Source organism: Danio aesculapii, chromosome 6 (genome assembly GCF_903798145.1).
Source record: "Danio aesculapii chromosome 6, fDanAes4.1, whole genome shotgun sequence".
NCBI lineage: Eukaryota > Metazoa > Chordata > Actinopteri > Cypriniformes > Danionidae > Danio > Danio aesculapii.
Window position 1 is genome coordinate 50,766,127 of NC_079440.1, and position 20,810 is coordinate 50,786,936.

The 20,810-nt window shown below is 36.2% G+C and overlaps 2 protein-coding genes across 2 annotated transcripts in view; one reads left to right on the forward strand and one right to left on the reverse strand.

Moving 5' to 3' along the window:
• mov10a (Mov10 RISC complex RNA helicase a) overlaps positions 1–10,878 on the forward strand; it is a 31,170-nt gene extending 20,292 nt beyond the window's left edge. The window contains exons 15-22 of the mRNA XM_056460461.1: positions 344–455; positions 550–667; positions 2,130–2,321; positions 2,498–2,560; positions 2,656–2,781; positions 4,524–4,612; positions 7,756–7,868; positions 10,531–10,878. Coding sequence (XP_056316436.1) covers positions 344–455; positions 550–667; positions 2,130–2,321; positions 2,498–2,560; positions 2,656–2,781; positions 4,524–4,612; positions 7,756–7,868; positions 10,531–10,589 — 872 coding nt within the window. The 3' untranslated portion in view covers positions 10,590–10,878. The remainder of the gene's footprint in view (positions 1–343; positions 456–549; positions 668–2,129; positions 2,322–2,497; positions 2,561–2,655; positions 2,782–4,523; positions 4,613–7,755; positions 7,869–10,530) is intronic.
• A 4,268-nt stretch (positions 10,879–15,146) lies between these two features.
• Positions 15,147–20,810, reverse strand: part of rhoca (ras homolog family member Ca) — a 39,494-nt gene continuing 33,830 nt past the window's right edge. Inside the window, exon 5 of the mRNA XM_056460462.1 lies at positions 15,147–18,719. Within this exon, the coding sequence (XP_056316437.1) occupies positions 18,546–18,719 (174 nt within the window). The 3' untranslated portion in view covers positions 15,147–18,545. The remainder of the gene's footprint in view (positions 18,720–20,810) is intronic.

The following is a 20,810-nucleotide window of genomic DNA, read 5'->3' on the forward strand; positions in this document are numbered from 1 at the left end:
CTCTAGTCCAATTTTTTTAACCCTACACAAACAGGGTTTGTGCAAACTATTGAGCCATGTAAGTTGACTTTTATGTCACAAAATTATTGAAAACACAGCTCATTATGAACACTCTTGTAATTTACCTAAACCTTCCCTAGCTTTATTAATGATTATTTTAGACTATTGGTGGTATTAGTAAGGAATTGGATGCAAGCAGAGCATGGCTGTTTGTAAAGTGAACAGCGACATCTGCTGTTAAAAACTTTCAGAAAAAAGTTCAGAATCGATTTAAGAGAGAATACCGATGCATTTAGAAAATTCATTCCTATCAGATATTTTCATATCTTCTGATGTGAAACAGGTCAGTCCCTTCTGGAGAGGCTGATGAAACACAACGCTCTCTATCAGAAGAGCCAGGATGATAATTCGAGATACGACAGCCGCTTTGTCACCAAACTTTTGCGAAACTACAGGTGCTGATTTGATTTCCTCTATCGTTATTTTTATACTGTATATCAAAATTAATGATGGAACATTAATTATAGAGTTGTCTTAACCATATTGTAGATCTCATCCTGCCATTCTCAAGATCCCCAATGAGCTCTTCTATGAGAACGAGCTGCAGGTGTTCGCAAACCAGATGGAGCGAGAGGCCTTCTGCCAGTGGGAGCATCTCCCTAGAAAGGTACCAGAACACAGAACTAAAGCTCTTTTGGGAATATTGTCCAGCACAGATGTAAAATAAAACAAGTGATTGTGTTTCATAGATCATTACAATTATTAAAGGGATAGTTCACTCAAAAAGGACAAATAACTCAACCTCAAGTGGTTACAAACGTTTTTTTAAAAACATTTTTCTGTTATCACAAAATAAGATCGTTTGAAGAATGTTGAAAACTGGTTGGCGGAGTGTTTATAAGAAAGTGTCTGATGCATTTGGAGAGGAAGAGCGTATCTTCTACAGGTGGTTTGTCAAACCCACTCACCTGTGTGAGGCACACTCAGAATTGCAAACTTTTTCTAGAAACATGGAGTGTTTTTAGAAAAATGTTCTGGTGCATTTGTAGAGGAAGAGTGTGTCTCTTACAGGTGGTTTGCCAAGCCCACTCACTTGCATGAAGCACACTCAGAATTGCACAATGTTGTTCCAAAAATGTGGAGTGTTTTTAGAAAGGTGCCCTGGTGCATTTGGAGAGGAAGAGTGTGTCTCCACACAGGTAAGTGGGTTTGACAAACCACCTGTAGAAGCACACTCAGAACTGCACGTTGTTGTTCCAGAAATGTGTTTTTATGAGTTCCAATCAGAATTTCACACTGATTTCCAGAAATATAGAGTGTTCATAAAAAAGGTGTCTGGTGCATACCAAGAGGAATGTTTGTTGGAATGTTGAAGCATTTGGTCCATGCAAGAAATCCATGGAACCTCAAAATTATGTTTCCCTCCTTCAACAATATCTGTTCACCAGTATTCACTAGCTGGATGTGGGACCACCTGTCACTCAAGCGAGATCCACCAATAGCAAACCACAAAGAGCCAACAATTCAATCTATACCCAATAGACTAAATCAAGTCCTTTTCTTAATTGTTTCCCCCTCATTTGAATTTGACAATGTCAGGATAGGGAAGAATGGTTTATCGCAACTTCTACTTCATGGCAAATTCATATAAAGTAGTGGGGCTGGGCCGATAAACGATATCATATCGAATCGCGATAACATTTATGTCAACAACAAAGATAAGGTCCAGACTTTTTTTACTCCATATTGATCTAAGAGCCAATCAGACCGCAGAAATGTGCAACAATGGGAATCTAAAAGTGTGTTGATGTTAGAGATGTATCGGATTTTCAGCCACTGAAAATTTATCAGATGAAAATATGTCATGCCATTTAATGGACCCTTTAATTTTTGTAGCTTCAGTCACTGTTGGGGCACTGTTTTAAATCTTGAAGCATTAACAACTGACATTGAAATATATATCATTATCGTTCAATATGGAAAATAAATATCAAGATTGCATTTTTGCCATTTCGCCCAGCCCTATAATGTAGTATAATAATATTAAAATGAGAAACGATGCTAGCAGAAAGCTGCAAATGTTGGACAATCAACAAATAAAGTGCTTTTCTTGTTTCTGTGATCAACAGGGATTTCCAGTGGTGTTTCATGGAGTGATGGGGAAAGATGAAAGAGAAGCCAACAGTCCTTCATTCTTTAACGTTACGGAAATCGAGGTCATCGTCAACTACCTCAACAATCTCATGCAAACGCAGGGCAAGAAGGGCCTGCCAAAACTCGGCCCCAACGACATTGGCATCATCGCTCCTTACAGGAAACAGGCAAGACTGAGAATGGATCCGCTCATAAATAGTAATGAATAAAATGATAGATTGGATGAAAACAATTATTTAGTACAAATATTTTTTGCTTCAGTTACTAAAGAAAAAACCTTTAAAAAATAAGTAAATAGAAAATTGTAGCCCACTTTTACTTGAAATATTTGCATTCATTCAAGGTGGAAAAAATCCGTAAAGCTCTGAACACTGTGGGTGAGTTGAAGAAGTGGAAGGACATCAAGGTTGGCCTGTAATTTATTGATGTTTTTTTTCTCTAAATCATCTCTCTGCACTCAGGATGAGTCATTTATGCTGCTTCATTATTTTGTTCTTGTAGGTGGGCTCGGTGGAAGAGTTTCAGGGTCAAGAAAGAAAGGTCATCATCGTTTCTACTGTCCGCAGTAGTGTCAATTATGTCAAAATGGACCAAGACTTCAACATCGGCTTCCTCTCAAATGAGAAGGTGTGCACTTCATCTCTATTGGAGAAATCGATTACGCAACTTTTTTACAGTAGATTGACAGTTTAGGGTTTGGTTTGATGGGTTTATGTTCACTAAAGCGCCTTTCTACTGCACACGACATTCTGACACGCGGTCAGAATACACCCCCTTGTGGCAGCTGCACAGAATTTTCAGTTTTGTTGTGCACCATGGGAGAGAAGCTGGATTCTCGCGGTGTCCGAAATAAAGAAGTGCAAAAGCAAGAGCCTTCATTCTCTGTTCGTTCACCATGGTTGAGAGAATGAATGAATGACTACTAGAAACTCATAGACCGCAAAAAAATTTGGAGGGATTGTGGGGACAAAATATAAAATGATGTTTTTTATTACTGATTTATGAATAGAAGAGATATTTTTAATATAAACTTTTTTCTGATTAAACGAAAAAAATAAAGTATTTCTCATCTCGCGTGCACGGATCTGCTTGGACAACACTGAAATTCATCACATGTGGTCAGCCGGTCACATACGGTCTAGTCGCAGGAGTTAAAATATTCTCAAATCGGATCAGATTTTTCCTCATACAGAGATGATCAGAACACGCAGCTCCAGGACTACTCTCCATTAGAAATGAATGACTTCTGTCACTTGTCGTTTACAGTGGAAAGGCTGCATTTAATTAGTTTCAAATGCTGTATTATTTATTTTAAATATTTAAACAGTTTTAAATAGCTTTCTATTTTCATATGTTATACAATATCATTTATTTCCACAATGCAAATCTCAATTTTCTACATGATTATTTTAGTGACTTGCTTCTTTAGAAATCATTCATTGTATGCTCAACGAACACTTACTACTATACGTGTTATCAAAATTATCATTAAAATTGTCATCATATAAGAAAAAAAAGTTAGAACATATATTGATATATTTTCATTTTCCTTTGATTAATAAAAGCATACTGCATTAATTTGAAACAGAAATATTTTACTATACTTATAAATGTCTTTTACTGTCACTTACAGTTGAAGTCAGAATTATTTGCCCCCCTGTAAATTTATTTTTCTTTTTTAAATATTTCCCAAATGATGTTTAACAGAGCAAGGAAATTTTCACAGTATGTCTGATCATATTTTTTTCTCTGGAGAAAGTCTTATTTGTTTTATTTCAGCTAGAATAAAAGCAGTTTTTAATTTTTAAAAAAACATTTTAAGGTCAAAATTATTAGCCCCTTTATGCTATATTTTATTTCGATAGTCTACAGAACAAACCATCGTTATACAATAACTTACCTAATTACCTTAACCTAATTAACCACGTTAAGCCTTTAAGTGTCTTGAAAAATATCTAGTCAAATAGTATTTACTGTCGTCATCATGGCAAAGATAAAATAAATCAGTTATTAGAGATAAGTTATTAAAACTATTATGTTTAGAAATGTGTTGGAAAAATCTCTCCGTTAAACAGAAATTGGGGAAAAAAATAAACAGGGGGCTAATAATTCAGGGGGCTGATAATTCTGACTTTAACTGTATATTCACTTTAATGTATCCTTGCTCAATAAATATATAAAAATATATATAAAAATCTCATATGAAAGCTAAACAACAGCTATATGTTGGCATTTGTGGAATTGAATATCAGTTGTTTTGGCTGCAAATGTAAAAAACTTAAAATGTCCAACACATTTCTGACCATCTGTCTGGACGTAGATTAGAGAAATGATGCCATACTGTACTAAAGGCCTTCTGTTGCCCACAGAGGTTCAATGTGGCCATGACGAGAGCCAAAGGCCTGCTCATTGTGGTGGGAAACCCAGTCATCCTAAGCAAGGATCCAACATGGCAGAAGTAAGTTTTGTAGTTACACAATTTCCTCAAGGCTTAAAGGGATAGTTTGCTTAAAAATGAATAAAAACTGTCATCATTTACTCACCCTTTACATCTGTTTCTTCTGTTGACCTCAAAAGAAGATATTTTGAAAAATGTAAATTAAAAAAAAGGTAAACATTGACTTCCTATTTGTTTTGCCTTGTATTGAAGTCAATGGTTTTCAGCTTTCTTCAAAATTTCTTCTTTTGTGTTTAAGCGATTAAAGAAATGTTTGGAATCAACTGAAAGCGAATAAATAGTCAATTTTCATTTTTGGGTGAACTATCCCTTTAACTGCCTTGAACTGAGTTTAACTTTTAATAATGTGCCTGCAGACCACTTTAAAAGGCTTATGACTTATGATACAGAGCAGGACGTAATTTTATTGGCTGCCAACATCTTTTATAGCAAAACATATCAGCGTTTCATAATAAGCTGGCTTTACACTGGCCACACGCCCAAGCAAAGAAATCTCAACGTTCTCCTTACACTTATTTTTAGAATCGCTGCACAAGTGTTTAGACTCTACACTGTGATACTGATACTTTATTTTGTTAGTTTATGAATCTGAAAGGGAATAGAGTTCTGTTGAATTTCAGGAACTGATTAGAAACTGACAATCTAGGGGTGTCAAACAAAAAAAAACACACCAATAAATAAACTATATTTTGCTGATTGTTTTTTTTTTGTGCTGATGCCTGTCCTTCAAGTCTTAACAAATGATTAATTGAATTGTTCATTAAATTCCTTCATAACAGCGAATTTAAAAAACAGTTATATATGTATTTACGTAAACATTTTTTTTAGAAACTTTTTTTTTTTTATACCCGCCCAGATGACTACTACTATAGATGAGAGAAGTTAACCATTTCATTGGCCAAACAGAGAAAACAAATACAAACTTGTGTCTTTACTGTAACCTGCTCAATATAAACGTGTATGTTAAATATCCTGCTGCTCACATGCTGATACTAATGCTACGTCTACACTAAGGGGCCGTTCACATTTCGCATCTTTTGCACACACATGTTTGTTATTTCCAATGGAGGCATGTGGCTTGTGCTCACACATTAGGAGCGACGTATGCACGTGTGCTCGTGCTTTCCAGGCACACCTAGTTGAAAACATCTCAACTTTTCAGGATGCTGCGAGTGCACCGCGAATCTTGTGACAAGAACTGAGCGATCAGCTTCATACTTTGTATAGAATACAGTGGTCCTTCATTAATCGCGGGAATTACGTTATAAAAATAGCCCGCAATAGGTTAAATCCGTAGTCTGCTTTATATATTTTTTTTACAAATATAGATGTTTTAAGGCTGTGAAACCCCTCACTACATACTTTATACACTTTTCTCAGACAGGCATTAACATTTTCACACTTTTCACTCTTGTTTAAACACTCGCGTAACTTCTAACTTTCTTTAGCATGTCCAGAAGTCCAACTTTTTGTGCGATAGTTAGCATGTTGCTCTGCCTTTTGGATGCTACCATGGGTGCCTTTGTCAGTGCAGAATGTTTCGTTGACATTATGGAGTTTGTTGGGAAGAAAACTTGCAAACATACAGTACAACACTTCAGAATCACACTGCTAGCGATCAAAGATTTATGTAATTTTGGCAAGCGGAACGCATTCTGTACTGTACAGGAGAGACAATGGTGCACAGCCAATCATGACGCAGAGCACAATGCGCCATAAAAAAAGGATGTCAAATTGCACACAAAAAAAAAACGGCGAAACTGCGAGACCGCAAAAGGTGAACAGCGTTATGGTGAGGGACACAGAACACCCAAACACTGCAGTGCTTTTTCATTTTCTCCATAAATAAAGCTTGTATCAGAGCTGCAGCAATGTTCTGAAAATACGGTTGATGGTCATCTAGCCATGAGAGGCAACAAAGGAGCGCGATCACAAAGTGCGTTGAAAATAGTGAAAGAAACGACATGCTCGAGCTTTCCACATGCTTCTAGATGCAATATATAAATGGCTCCTAAGCCTCCTAATTCGTCAAAAACGCTTCATGTCCACACTATCGTTTTCAATACTTTACGTCATACACTTGAAAACAATTGTAAACTATTTCGTTCAGTACTGCGTTTGCGCACAGACGCTTTTACCCGCGTCATATCCGCCTGCCGTTTATTAACTTCGTCGTCTGCTTCCACTGCTGAGCAACAGCTCTCAGTAAATGTTCCCTGTCCTTTGAAGAGAGGCAAAAAGGAGCATGTACAAACTGACATTAGTGTTTAATAAAGCATCCAAAACATCTACTTTACATTGCCGTCTACCATATTAGCTGAACTGGTTACGTCACTAAGTAAAGTAAGTAAAACTAATTTCGAGAGGAGCATGTGATATGATTGACCGCGACTGGTCTGTCATCTGTAATCATTAGTAAGCCAATCAGATCATTCCAAACTCCCTATAAATAGTCCAACTAACATTATTGCCTCATCTTCGTTTTTTGAAGAATCCCCCCATCCACCCCATCTCCTCCTTTACCAGGGGAGCTCTTAAGAACTACCTGATCTAGTACCCCCTCACATGCTCATTGACCAGGCGGGAGCCCTGGGCTCAATTATCTCCGAGCTCAGGGTTCTCTCCCGTGACAGCATGCCAAACCTGCTATTATTATCAAGCAATATCTAAGTGCGAACTCTTGAAAATGTGTCATTGTTTTTGAAAACCTCCACACCACAATCCGAAACAAGATGTTCTGAAGAATGTTGGTAACCGGCAGGCTTCGACTTCCATAGTAGAAACAGAAAATACCATAGGAGTCAATGATTGCTGCATTCCAACATTCTTCCGAATATCTCCACAATATGACAAATGATGGGTGAGCTGTCCATTTAAGCAATATGTTAATCTTGTGACTTTTCGGACTTTATCATATCTTCAAATTACTACACAGGGATATTTTTGTATTTATAGTGTCATTCTAAATGATTTTATTACACTGCAAGAACTCTTGGAAACTTAAGATGTGTTTTAGTTAGATTTTTTTTAACAACTTGAGTGACATTCATGATAAGCATAGCTAAATCAATTACGATAATATAATAGAGGATAAATATCCCACACTCATGTGCGGTGTCTGATGAGTGTGTGTGTTTGTGCAGGTTTATCCAGTACTGTGAGCTGGAGCAGGGCTACACTGGCTTTGACTACAAGGATGCTGAAGGAGAGGAGGATATGATCTCACGGCTGGCGTCTTTAAAAATCAGCTCAGATGGTACGGAGCATTGCATAACACATCAAGCATGACTGTATCATATGACTCATTCCAGAACTGCGGATAGATTTTCAGGCCAACAAATATTGATATACAACAAATGTGTAATTTACGTTGAACTGAATCGATTAATAACGTAAAATGACACCGTAGGGAAGGCGACATGGTGGCTCAGTGGTTACCACTGTTGCCTTAAAGCCAGAAGGTCGCTGGTTCGAGTCCTGGTTGGGTCAGTTGGCATTTCTGTTTGAAGTTTGCATGTTCTCCCCATGGGTTTCGTCCGGGGGCTCCGGTTTCCCCCACAGTCCAAAGACATGCGCTATAGGTGAATTGAATAAACTAAATTGGTCATAGTATGTGAGTGTGTATAGATGTTTCCCAGTACTGGGTTGCAGCTGGAAGGGCATCCGCTGCGTAACATATATGCTGGATAAGTTGGCAGTTCATTCTGCTGTGGCAACCTCTGATAGATAAAGAAACTAAGCCGAAGGAAAATGCATGAATAAATACCATTTGATGGCTACTAATTGTTGTTTAACCTATTTAAGCACCACAGAGTTGACATTTTCCACTATTTTGTGCTTTAGCTCAAGATACTAGCCTTAAATGAGATACCACACAACATGTTTAAAACACAAATATATGCATTTTCTATGCATTATTATTGTTTTTAAATGTAAATGAAAGATTTACTGATACATCACAGTTGCGTAGTTGACCAATAATTAATCTAGTATTAGTATAGCTTAAACATTTTTCACTAAATAATTACGGATGGCGAAATTATGAGAACGGAGTTTCCCGGCAGAGAAAATGACATCACTAGCAAGCCACATGCTACTTCTTCTTTTTTTTGTTCTTATAATTTTTTGGGGGGTTTTCACCTTTATTGTGATAGGACAGTGGAGACTTAGAGACAGGGAAGTATGGGGAGCAGAGATAGGGGAAGGGTCGGCAAAAGACCTCGAGTGTTTTGTGCAAATATTTACCTAGATTAAACACACAAACGCACGCACACGCATGCACACACACACACTAAATATAATGTCAAATAGACTTATTTGATGATAATTAATGTTGAAAGTATGAGACAGTCAAAAATAGGTATAGTTGGAATCCTTAACATATTACAATAACGGTGCATGAAATAATAATGTACTAATATGTAAACTAAACGTTACTTTATTATGAACTAATGATGAGTTAAGACATGCGCTAATCAAGAACTAACTTCTAACGAACTTACATGAGTCACCTGTTAATGTATCTTTGTCATGACTTTACTTTGCGGGGCACATTATCATTAACTCATTCTGAAAGGTCCCGTGAAGTGCTTTGAAATGTGCATTTTTATCTCCTCATCCACCACCAGTGTGCAGCATCCACCTGGATGACACGACGGTAGCCATATTGCACCAGACCGCACACCAGCTGATTGGTGGAGAGGAGACTGAGTGATGAAGCCAATTATTATATAGGGATGGTTAGGAGGTCATGAGGGACAGAGGCCAGTGGGCAATTTGGCCAGGATGCCGGGGTTACACCCCTATTCTTTTTTTTTAAGGACATCCTTGGATCTTTAATGACCACAAAGAGTCAGGACCTTGATTTAATTTCTTATATGAAAGATGGCGCCCAATGAGCAATATAGAGTCCCCTTCACTATACTGGGGTGTTAGGACCCACACAGACTGCAGGTTGAGCACCCCCTGCTGGTCTCACTAACATCACCTCTGGCAGCAATCTAGCTTTGCCATGTGGTCTCCCATCCAGGTACTGACTAGGCACAGCCCTGCTTTGCTTCAGTGGGCGACCATGTGAGAGTTGCAGAGAGCTAGCTGCCGACTAGCTGAAACTAGCTAAAACCAAATGGTAATTAGTATATTAATTAACAAACAGGAACTCATTAGTTCTCATCAAATTTAACTTTAGAACTGTGACTCAGTGCAAGCCAACACATATCAGTGCTTCAGCATGTACATTTAATAATGTCAAAGAGGTTCAATATGTATTAATTAGGTTTTAAACATTCCCATTTCATTGAAGTGCAGTGAGTGCACTATTCTGTGCTTTTGAATGGCTGTATTTCAATTTCTGTCGTGTTTTGTCTGGTGCAAACAGCCAAATTGCTTATCACTGCAAACTCATCACGTAGCATGTTGTTAGGACCCCGGTTACAATGTAATCTGCTCACCCAATTTTTACGTTGGTAATATTTAGATTATTTGTTAATTAATAACCTATCTGCATCTCATTTCGAAGGCTGCTACTGTCCACCAGAGGGCGTATTTTGGTCACAGACGAATACTTTGAGAATCTTCCTGACTGAATGAATAAATTACACAGTTTTCCACCAAGGCAACCCGCGTGTTGAAATATAATTGGCTAAACTGTCATTGGGCGGGTTAAATGACCAAAACAAAGACAGATGTTAAACCATGTAATGCACATTTCAAAGCAGAAGCTCTAACTTTAGTATTGTTTTTCAAATTAACAAGAATGTTCACTTGGCATGTTTCTTAAATATCTGCAAACATATTATGATATTTTTATGCTTTATAGGGGTCAAAAACTTACATACAGCACCTTTAATATTTTCTAGATAAATACACACACATTCTGTGTGCTCGATTCAATCATTTTGTGTTTCTTTGTACTGTAGATACCGGTGAGAGTCCATTACAGCAGCATGTGCACCCAGAATGGAGAGCCGAACAATGAGGACCAAATTTATACAAATCATCAGAGACCATCAGTTTACAACAATGGGGAACCAATCTTTTTAATCAATAATGCAGTATTGGTGTTTTAATGTACATTTCAGCTGTTAAAGCAAGGCATATATGAGTCATAATTCATCAACAACAGTCTGTTCATAAAATACTACTGAGTTTAATACTGGAGAGATTTTAGTAATTATGCAACCTGATGTGCATCAAAGATCATTGTACAGATGTTGCTTTTGCTTATCAACACTGTCTTTAATAAAGCTTCGTCTTTTTCAACTGCATCTATTTGTTATATTTTTGCCTTTTTTCACCATATAAGCTTATTTTAACCCTTATGTATTGTTCAAAATGACTACCCTTTCCATATGTTAGTGGCTGTTTTTGCCCCATTGACTTCCGTTATAATGGCATTTTTGGATTGCAAAGTCATGACATCATATAATCATGCATTCTTTATTGTTGGTGGTTTTCCCTGTTGGGAAGAGGTCAAATGTGTCATTTGTACTGTTGATCATCAGTTGCCAGCATTAATTCTTTTGATAGGCCTAAACAAAAAAGTTTCTGCTTTTTATATGGAGTTCTATGGGGTAAAACAGCAAGTTATAGCTGCTTATTTTGATTTTCTCAGACATACTGTATTAAGGTAAGTGCAGAAATGTTCCTCTCAAACACAAACTATACTCCAAATAACTACATATAAAAGCTAGAAACAATGCTTATTTTGCACTGCAACTGATGATCAACAGCAAAAATGACAACTTTTAATTAATTTTAATTTCACTATTTTGAACACACTAGCGTATACATACACTCATCGGCCATATTATTAGGTACACCTGTGAATGTGGCATGGTTGTTGGTGCCAGACGGGCTGGTCTGACTATTTCAGAAACTTCTGACCTACTGGGATTTTTACGCACAACCATCTCTAGGGTTTACAGAGAATGGTCCGAAAAAGAAAATATCCAGTGAGTGGAAGTTCTGTGGGTGCAAATACCTTTTTGATGCCAAAGGAGAATGAACAGACTGGTTGGAGCTGATAGAAAGGCAACAGTAACTCAACCACTCGTTACAACCGACCACTGGTACCAATTGAGCATTGTGTCAACGTCACAGTCAACCTGACTATTGTAGCTGACCATGTCCATCCCTTTATGACCACAGTGTACCCATCTTCTGATGGCTACTTCCAGCAGGGTAACATACCATGTCATAAAGCGCGAATCATCTCAGACTGGTTTCTTGCACATGACAATGAGTTCACTGTACTCAAATGGCCTCTACAGTCACCAGAACTCAATCCAACAGAGCACCTTTGGGATGTGGTGAAACAGGATATTCGCATCATGGATGTGCAGCCGTCAAATCTGCAGTAACTGATGATGCTATTATGTCAACATAGACCAAAATAGGTGAGGAATATTTCCAGTACCTTGTTGAATCTATGCCATGAAGGACTAAGGCAGTTCTGAACGAAGGTCCAACCCAGTACTAGTAAGGTGTACCTAATAAAGAGGCTGGTGAGTGTAGATATCCTTAAAAATAACATACTGAAAGATCAGACACATCTAAAAAGCTTTATTTTAAATTCACTGGCCCTTTAAATGGCTTGTAAAAACGATAAAACCTGCATTGTCTTGATTATAAAAAAGGATTATTAGTTTTAATTTTCAAACTATATATATTTTTAATGGTTTTTTATATTATGATGTTACATTTAGCATGTTTTATGCAACGCATAACTTTAAAGTTTGTATTAGTACCTAAAATCAGAAAAGAGAATAAGTTTTCAACAGTAAGTGACCTCAACAATGACTCCGTTCTTCGTAATTCCCCACAAAAGGAAGAAAAATCCGACGTTATTTTGTTTAGAAAAAAATAGTTTATTAGCATAGGTCGGTTTCACTTCATTCAAACATTTACTACGAGTTGTGCTTACAAAGCATTGTTACTATGAGCGCTCGTAAAAATCTGGATTAATAACTCGTATTTAATACTTCCAGAAAAAAGGAAGAGACCATATGAACACATAGCAGACAGATTTTAGAGCTGCATGTTTGCTAAGACTGCTCACTTTAGACATGCAGACGATGATTTCACAAATGGGTCTGTTTTTCAGCACGGACTCCACAAGCGAGTGCATTAAGCATATACTTTTTATTAGTAGTTGATCTATTTGGATGTTCCTTGTGCGTTGTACTGTACTGTCAGTGCTTTAATAATGCCCTGTTTAATAAATGAAAAACCCATGGCATAACGTTCTAGGGGTTAAAAAATTATAGATCGATTAATGTAATATTTTGTGTGCTTCAGTTAAAATATCCTAAAGAAAATTTGCAATTTTGATGAACCTCAAGAAGAAATGCAGTGGGGGGAATAATTCAACACGTCACCATTTTTCTAAGAAAACATATTTCTAAAGGTGCTGTTGACTTGATAATGTCACCAAATGTTGGTAACAACCAAAGAAATCCATATAAGCAAAGAAAATAATATTGATTAGTTAAGCTATGTGAAATAAAATTAAATGACACAGGGAAAAAATATTGAACACATGAAGAAAAGGAGAAGTAGAAAGGCCCAGACAGCAGCTGAAATCTCACCTTCTGCCCTTCCTCATTGTAAATTAATATTAGCTGCTTCAGTCCAACATCTACATTAGCAGGATGAAGAAGATGAAACCAGGGTGGACATTTCAGCAAGACAATGAACAAAAAACAGCCAAGGAAACTCTTAAATGCTTTCAGAGAAAGAAAATCAAGCTATAGAATGGCCCAGCCAATTACCTGACTTGAATCCAATAGAAAATACAAAAAAAAGCTCAGATTTGACAGACGAGTCCCATAGAACCATCAAAATTTTACACTCTGTTGCAGTATGTGAAAAAAAAAAAAAAATCACACCTGAGCAATGCATGTGACTTCATTCTCCATATGAGAGGCGTCTTTAAGCTGCCAACTTCAAAACAGCCTTTTATGTAAAGTATAAATACATTTTAGTAGTTCAGTACTGTCTCCTAGTGTCATTCCATTGTTGTATAACTCAAATTTTGGTACATTTGCATTGCTTAGGTTTTTACCAAAATCTGGTCCAATTCCACGTCAACTGCTCTTTTAGAAATATTTTTCACAAAAAAAAAATATAAATAAAAAAGAAAAACAACAAGACGTGTTGAATACTTATTTCCCCCACTGCATATACTATATTAGAATCAATCATTCATTATCATCCTATATGTAAATCAAAGACAAGACATCCCCATTTTGGAGTCCACATCAAATTCAATTTGCAAAAGGGAATTTACATAATTGGAAATACAGAGTAAGTATCTAACTGTATCATTTAATGCAACATTTGTGATTAAACAGAACAGATATTTACGTAAAAATGAAACCGCATACTTATGGAGTTAAGTACTGGCCTGCACTTAAAATATACAAAATAAGTGACTACACTGTAAAAACATCCTGGTTGCTTTAAATTTTAAGCTGGATTAAATTAACCTTATGAGTTAATATTGAACTAATATTATGTTAAACTGACTTTAAAACAGTATGCGTAAGTCATAAAATTAAGTTAGAACATGATTACCTTAGTTTAATAAGTCACAACATATGCTGTCAGGACTAATTGATCATACAATTGTTTACAGTGTAGATATTTTGGCAAATTGGTCAAACCTACAATTGCAAAGCAGAAAGATTTTAAAAATATTTATACATATATATGGTAAATGATAGCAAAAATGTATGATGGTGACTTTTTTTTCTTCATAATTAAAAAAAAAACAAATCGTACGTTTTTGTCTTTGACACATTAAATGTATAAATATACAGCTAGGTAAAATATTTTAAAGACCACTTACATTTTAAAGGATTTATTGGGTATGTGTTTGAGTAAAACAAATATATATTTTGTTTTACTTTTGTCTAATACACAGGTGCCAATTCCAGTTCCTGGAGGGCCGCAGCTCTGCACAGTTTAGTTCCAATCCTGCTCCAACACACTTACCTGTAGGTTTCAAACAAGCCTGAAGGACTCCATTAGTTTAATCACATGTTTAATTAGAGTTGGAACTAAACTGTGCAGAGCAGTGGCCCTCCAGGAACTGAGTTTGGCACCTGTGGTCTAATAGGATCTCATCCAAATTTGTAACAATACCATTCTTTACAGCATTTTTTGTTCTTGTGTAGATATTTATAATACAAATCTGAAAAAATGGCAGCTTTTTATCTTCATAAACAATGCTCTAATTGATAACATTTGTGTTTTAAATTAGAAAGAAATGGCATCAGAACAAAAATAAGTTCAAACACTCGGCTATAAATCACCGATTTTAGAGAAAATCTCAATTTTCAAGTGGTCTTTTAACTCTTTCAATACGAGTATGCATGTATATATCTTCAAATTTCTTATTGCAAGCCGTTTTTCTTTCTTATTTGTCTTGCCACATGACCCAAAACACACTATTGGCAGTTATTTGGATGCCTTCTGTTACAAGTGAAACGAAGCTACACCATGCTAACAAATTCACCACTCACTCAACCAGTAAACACAGAGCCAGATTTATGAATGTTTTACCTCCTCATGACACCAAGCAGGGGAGGTGACATCACTATATGACTTCTAAACCAGCTGAAAAAATCTACAAAAGCACAAGTGTCTGCATAAATAGCTATGGTTTTTGTCAAAAAGATTATGGCCAAATACACGCAACATTACATGCGATGCAACATTAAAACACTGATGGTGCCAGAACGCATGCATGTACATAAACCCTTATCTCATACACATTAAAAACTGTTAACTAAAGGCACACAATTCTGTGGGAAATGGAAAGGCACTCAAGGCCTCCTCTAACTAGTATACATTCACTAGTAATCATCAGATTGTTTATTAATTCGATGTTTCGTAGTGATGGAAACCTTTATATTTTAAAAAAGTCATGTTTGCATTAGCTATACTCAAGTTTGTGTCTTTAAAAGGGACATTTCAGCCAAAAGAAAGAAAGAAAGAAAATATGCCATTATTTACTCACCCCGAAACATCATGATGAGGCTAAACATGTCAAATAAACTCTCATTTACTTTAATTGAGTTGACATATTTTGAGGAAATCAGACCCAAACATTGCCTGAAGCTCCTAGTAACAATTTTTGGTAGTGTATTCTGTCACGACGCTCAAAGTTTTTATGAAATGATGGCGTTTTGGCCATAAATTTATTATTATTATTATTAAAGGAAAATGGAAATGATATATATGCAGATTATACGATATCATAAATTTTGCATGTATGCATTATTGCAAAAGTAAATGTTAATAATGTTCTCTGTGTACAGTGTGCAGTTGCAGTTTATTGCATTTTGTGTCTTTTTGATTGGCCATTTATAATATTATAATGTAAATAAATAATATAAATAAATGTGTATCTATGCATAAATGTATTTATATATAAATATATACACTCGCTGGCCAACTGCTAGTTAGCACAAATATCTAATCAGCCAATCACATGGCAGAAACTCAATGCATTTAGGCAAGTAGACATGGTGAAGACGATCTGCTTCAGTTCAAACTGAGCATCAGAATGGGGAAGAAAGGTGATTTAACTGACTTTGAACGTGGCATGGTTGGTGAAACTGCTAAATGGTTTTTATAAACTGCGGATCTATAATATATATATATATATATACTCATGTTTAAATGTAAAATCTGAATCTGGGGAATGACAGCAGAAAAAAATTATAATAATAATAACTCATTCATTCTCTTTTCGACTTAGTCCCTTTATTAATCTGGGGTCGCCACAGCGGAATGAACCGCCAACTTATCAAGCACATGTTTTACGCTGCGTATGCCCTTCCAGCCACAACCCATCACTGGGAAGCACACACACTCATACACTACGGTCAATTTTAGCATACCCAATTCACCTGTACCACATATCTTTGGATTTGTGGGGGAAACCGGAGCACCCAAAGGAAACCCACGTGAACACGGGGAGAACTTACAAACTCCACACAGAAATGCCAACTGACCCAGCTGAGGCTCGAACCAGCGACCTTCTTGCTGTGAGGCAAACATGCTACCCACCGCGCCACAGCCTATCCCAATAATAATAAAAAATTTTAATATAGCGTCTTTAAAATGTATTTCTTTGCACTTAAAACCAAAATAAAAGGTTGGTCAAATGAGGAAAGACTTGTTTTTAATATAACACTGTTCACTATTAATTTAGCTTTTTTAAGTGCATCATCATGCACTGTTTAGGCATAACGTGGGTTCATTTTTCAGTAATTTTGTTGTTATATGCCGTGTTCTAGGACAGGGGATCTCAAACTCGGTCCTTGAGGGCTGGTATCCTGCATATTCCAGCTCTAACTTGCATCAACACACCTTCAAGGATGTTTCTAGAAAGCCAAGTGAAGGTCACACTAGAGTTTGTGTGTGTGTGAGTGTGTGTGAAATTCTGTTGTACGGCGCTGCGAAAAGGGCTGAGATTAAACAAGATGATTAGACATTTAAAAAAGCAAGCTATGTTTTAAAATTTCTGTACAGAGAGGTCATGTTTTGATCTTTGATTGATCTCACGCAATCACGTGATGCAATTTCGCAGATCAGAGTACACCAAGCGTGAACTCTCCAACGCAGCGAACTGCGAAACTTGCCGCACGAGCTTGCCTTTCCGATCTGCCACATTTGCATGCATAAGTCTATGGGGCAAAAAGTGCAGTGTGATGTGGGTATTATGAGCTTGATTAGCTAGCCTACGTGTCTGATTGGGGTTGGAACTAAACTTTGCAGGACCGAGCAAAGGACCGAGTTTGAGAATCCCTGTTCTAGGATTTATTGAACTGTTACCACTGCCTTCTGGCCATTTGAGAGGTAGATGACATTTTATTCAGAAGAACATGGAGGACTTTTTAAGATTAAAAGTGATAGTATTATAAATCAACCTCAATGGTATCATCAATATCCAGAGGTAATATTTTTTGCTTTGGCAGCGATTTTCAGCTAAAAACCTTCTTTGATGTTCAACTGAAAAAGCACCTTCATCTTGGATGGCCTGAAGTAAATAAACAGCACATTCTCATTTTTGGTGAACTGTCCCTTTAAGGCTGCTAATGTGAGAACAATAAGTCAGATTATGTGACAGCATGAGCTCAGTGACGATATTCAGGCAGGTTCAACCAGTTTAGTATCTACAGAGCTCAATCCACATGCACACATGCATGTTCACGCCTGTGTGGACGACAAACAGAAAATATAAAAGAAAAATGTCACACCACCGGTTAGCAGATGGCTTTTTAGTCCTGACTAAGCTTTCAAAATGTAATGACATGTAATTAGTATTTATTTAGGGTAATGAAAACCTATAAATACTCTTTATTACAGGATAATTTGCACCTTTAAACACATTTAATTGGCTCATCGAGTTATTCACTACTAGAAAAGTGTTTTAAAGTCACGGAGAAGCTCAAAACTTGCACTTTTTTACATTCAAATTGTGGAGGGAATAATCATGAAGGCACTTTATTACCAAATTATTCTGTGCTATTAAGAGATTTCCACTTTGTTATATTAGTTCTGATTACAATAATATGTAAAAATGTCCTCTTACCAGATTCAGTTATAATGGTCAGTTGATAAATGTGCAAAAATACATACCATTATGACTGATGCCATCCATACAGTACAAACTGGAAAACAAGTTATACTAAAAACAGGAAAACGTATACCTATATATGCGTGCATATCCTGCCATCCTGTTTAATGCATATTTTATTTACTTTCCTCCGTTTCCACCTGTGGGTTTGCATGAAATGTGACATACAGTCCAGTGTATTTATGTTGTTTGGTCAAAACATATTTTTTGTGTGTGTGTATGTGGAGTTTGGTATTTCCTGGTCATCGGAGAGATCATTCTGGAAAATACCGGAAGCTTCTCTCACAACAGTGAGCATCCACTCCTCTTCTTCCTCTTGCGGACCTGCAGCGCCGCTCTGGTGGCCATTTCGAAAACTTCCCTCACGCCATCCTTAGTCTTAGCTGAGCATTCCAGGTAGCCGAAAGCGCTAATGCGGTTAGCCATGTCCCTGCCCTCTTCTGGTTTAACCGGCTCCTGAAAAACACAAGAGTTTCCATGATTGATTAGTTAGAGATAAAGTACATTCAAGAGGTTGTTATCACAGAATAAAGCCTGACAGGCTTTTCAGCAAAGTGGAGGGTTGTTGTTTAAGACTGAAGGGCTTTATTCTACAAAAACAACCATCTTGGATGTACTTTATGCTATTTTCTCATGGCTACTTGCCACAAAATCTAAAAATTATACACAAAACATTGTTCTGAGCCATAATAGTTTATCAAATCTTTAATTATACACAAAGCTGACAGAAGCTGAAGCAGCATGTGTTATTAGCGATTGTTATCTCAGAATAACATACCTAGGAATTAGTGTTGTTATGATACCAGAATTAATACCTGCACAATTAATCGGTTTTAAATTGAAATCGCAGTTTGGCCGTTTATCTGTATCCGCACCACTCATCAGTGAACAACGCCAAATCGCAGCCCATTCTTTTTGAGGGTTTGAGGACTCGTTGACAACTCTCAAAAAGCAAGCGGCATAATATTTACATTTCTTCATTTGCTATAAATGCTCATGTTGTTCTGTGCATGTACTTGAGTTTTGTTTGATACAGTCACAAAGAGTGTTTTCTTTGAGCACGTACAATCAAAGGTACAGTTCATTTATCTGACTGCTTGTACTAAAGGACAAAATTGTATTATAAATATAGAAATGTAAATATATTTATAAATTTTAATACCAGAATGGTATGTGAAATAAAATCTAAAATTGTGTATAGAAAGCATTGTCAATGCACCGTGAATGTCATTAAATCAACATGGAAAATGCAACAATCTAAATGTAAAGGTTATGAAGGTTTTATTCCTCTATATATATATATATATATATATATATATATATATATATATATATATATATATATATATATATATATATATATATATTTTTTTATATATATATTTATTTAATTGAATTTAAAATACTGTAGTTATTCTCTTAATTTTTCATGATAACAGACAACTTTATAGGAAAAAATGTTTTTAAGTAAACAGAAGCATCGTGTAGCGTACTTTGGGATTATGTTTGGTCTTTCTTTGGTGCTATTAAAACCACCGCATCAAACCAGCAGCTCTTTTATGAAATGATGGTAAATCGTATTTTAATTTGCAACAGCATTTTTGATCAGATAAATCACAATTACATTTTTTCTCCAAATCGTGCAGCCCTACTGCAATTTAGGTACCAAAAATCTTTAAAAATGTAAAGATTCAGCCGTATAATAATACAAACTGTATTAACTTCATTGACACTGACACCAGGATGACATGATGTGTAAATTACACTAAACATGTCTCACCCAAAGGAAAATGTTTTTACTGTAAATAAAAAGAAGGTAGCATTGCAAAAAAAAAAATAATAGTTGATCATTTTTTAATAATTATAAGACATGACTAATATGCAACATGTCAACTGCACCATCTCAGATGTACAAACTGGTAGTGCAAGCTTGTGTCCATGTGAGCAAATGGTTTTTGTTACTTTCTTCCCAAAAGTCTCCAAGAGACATGCATATATTAAAGTGTGTGTGAAATCAATATTTAAAATGTTTATTTTGTTAGCGCAGATTGTTTTCCTTTAGACGAACAATTAATATGTGCAAGTTATGTGCAATGCATTAAAACATTTGTTTTGGTAATCTTCAATCGAATTCTGATCATTTGCTTCTGCGTTTGACAGTTTCAGCCACAATATTCTTAACCACGCTCATAATACTGTTAGTTTGTTATGAAGAAATGATGGGATGATAAGAAAGCCCCACCCCCTACTCAATATTCCAACATTGATGTTAAAACTTATCGATAAGGTATATCGATTTAAATGAATCAATTAAATAATGTCTGATCTTTATGAATGATGGATGACAGAATGGTGACTTGTGACATAACACGACTTTCATTATTGCTAACTGGATCAATTTAATTGTGGCCCTTTGCCCAGATAGCCCAACATTATAACTGAAATATTATTTAGAGGTCATCAGTCATTGGGTAGTAGAGGTTGGATTGATGGCCGGAGATCGAGGAGTGTGACAGATGATAATTATTGGGTCATAAAGAGTGACAG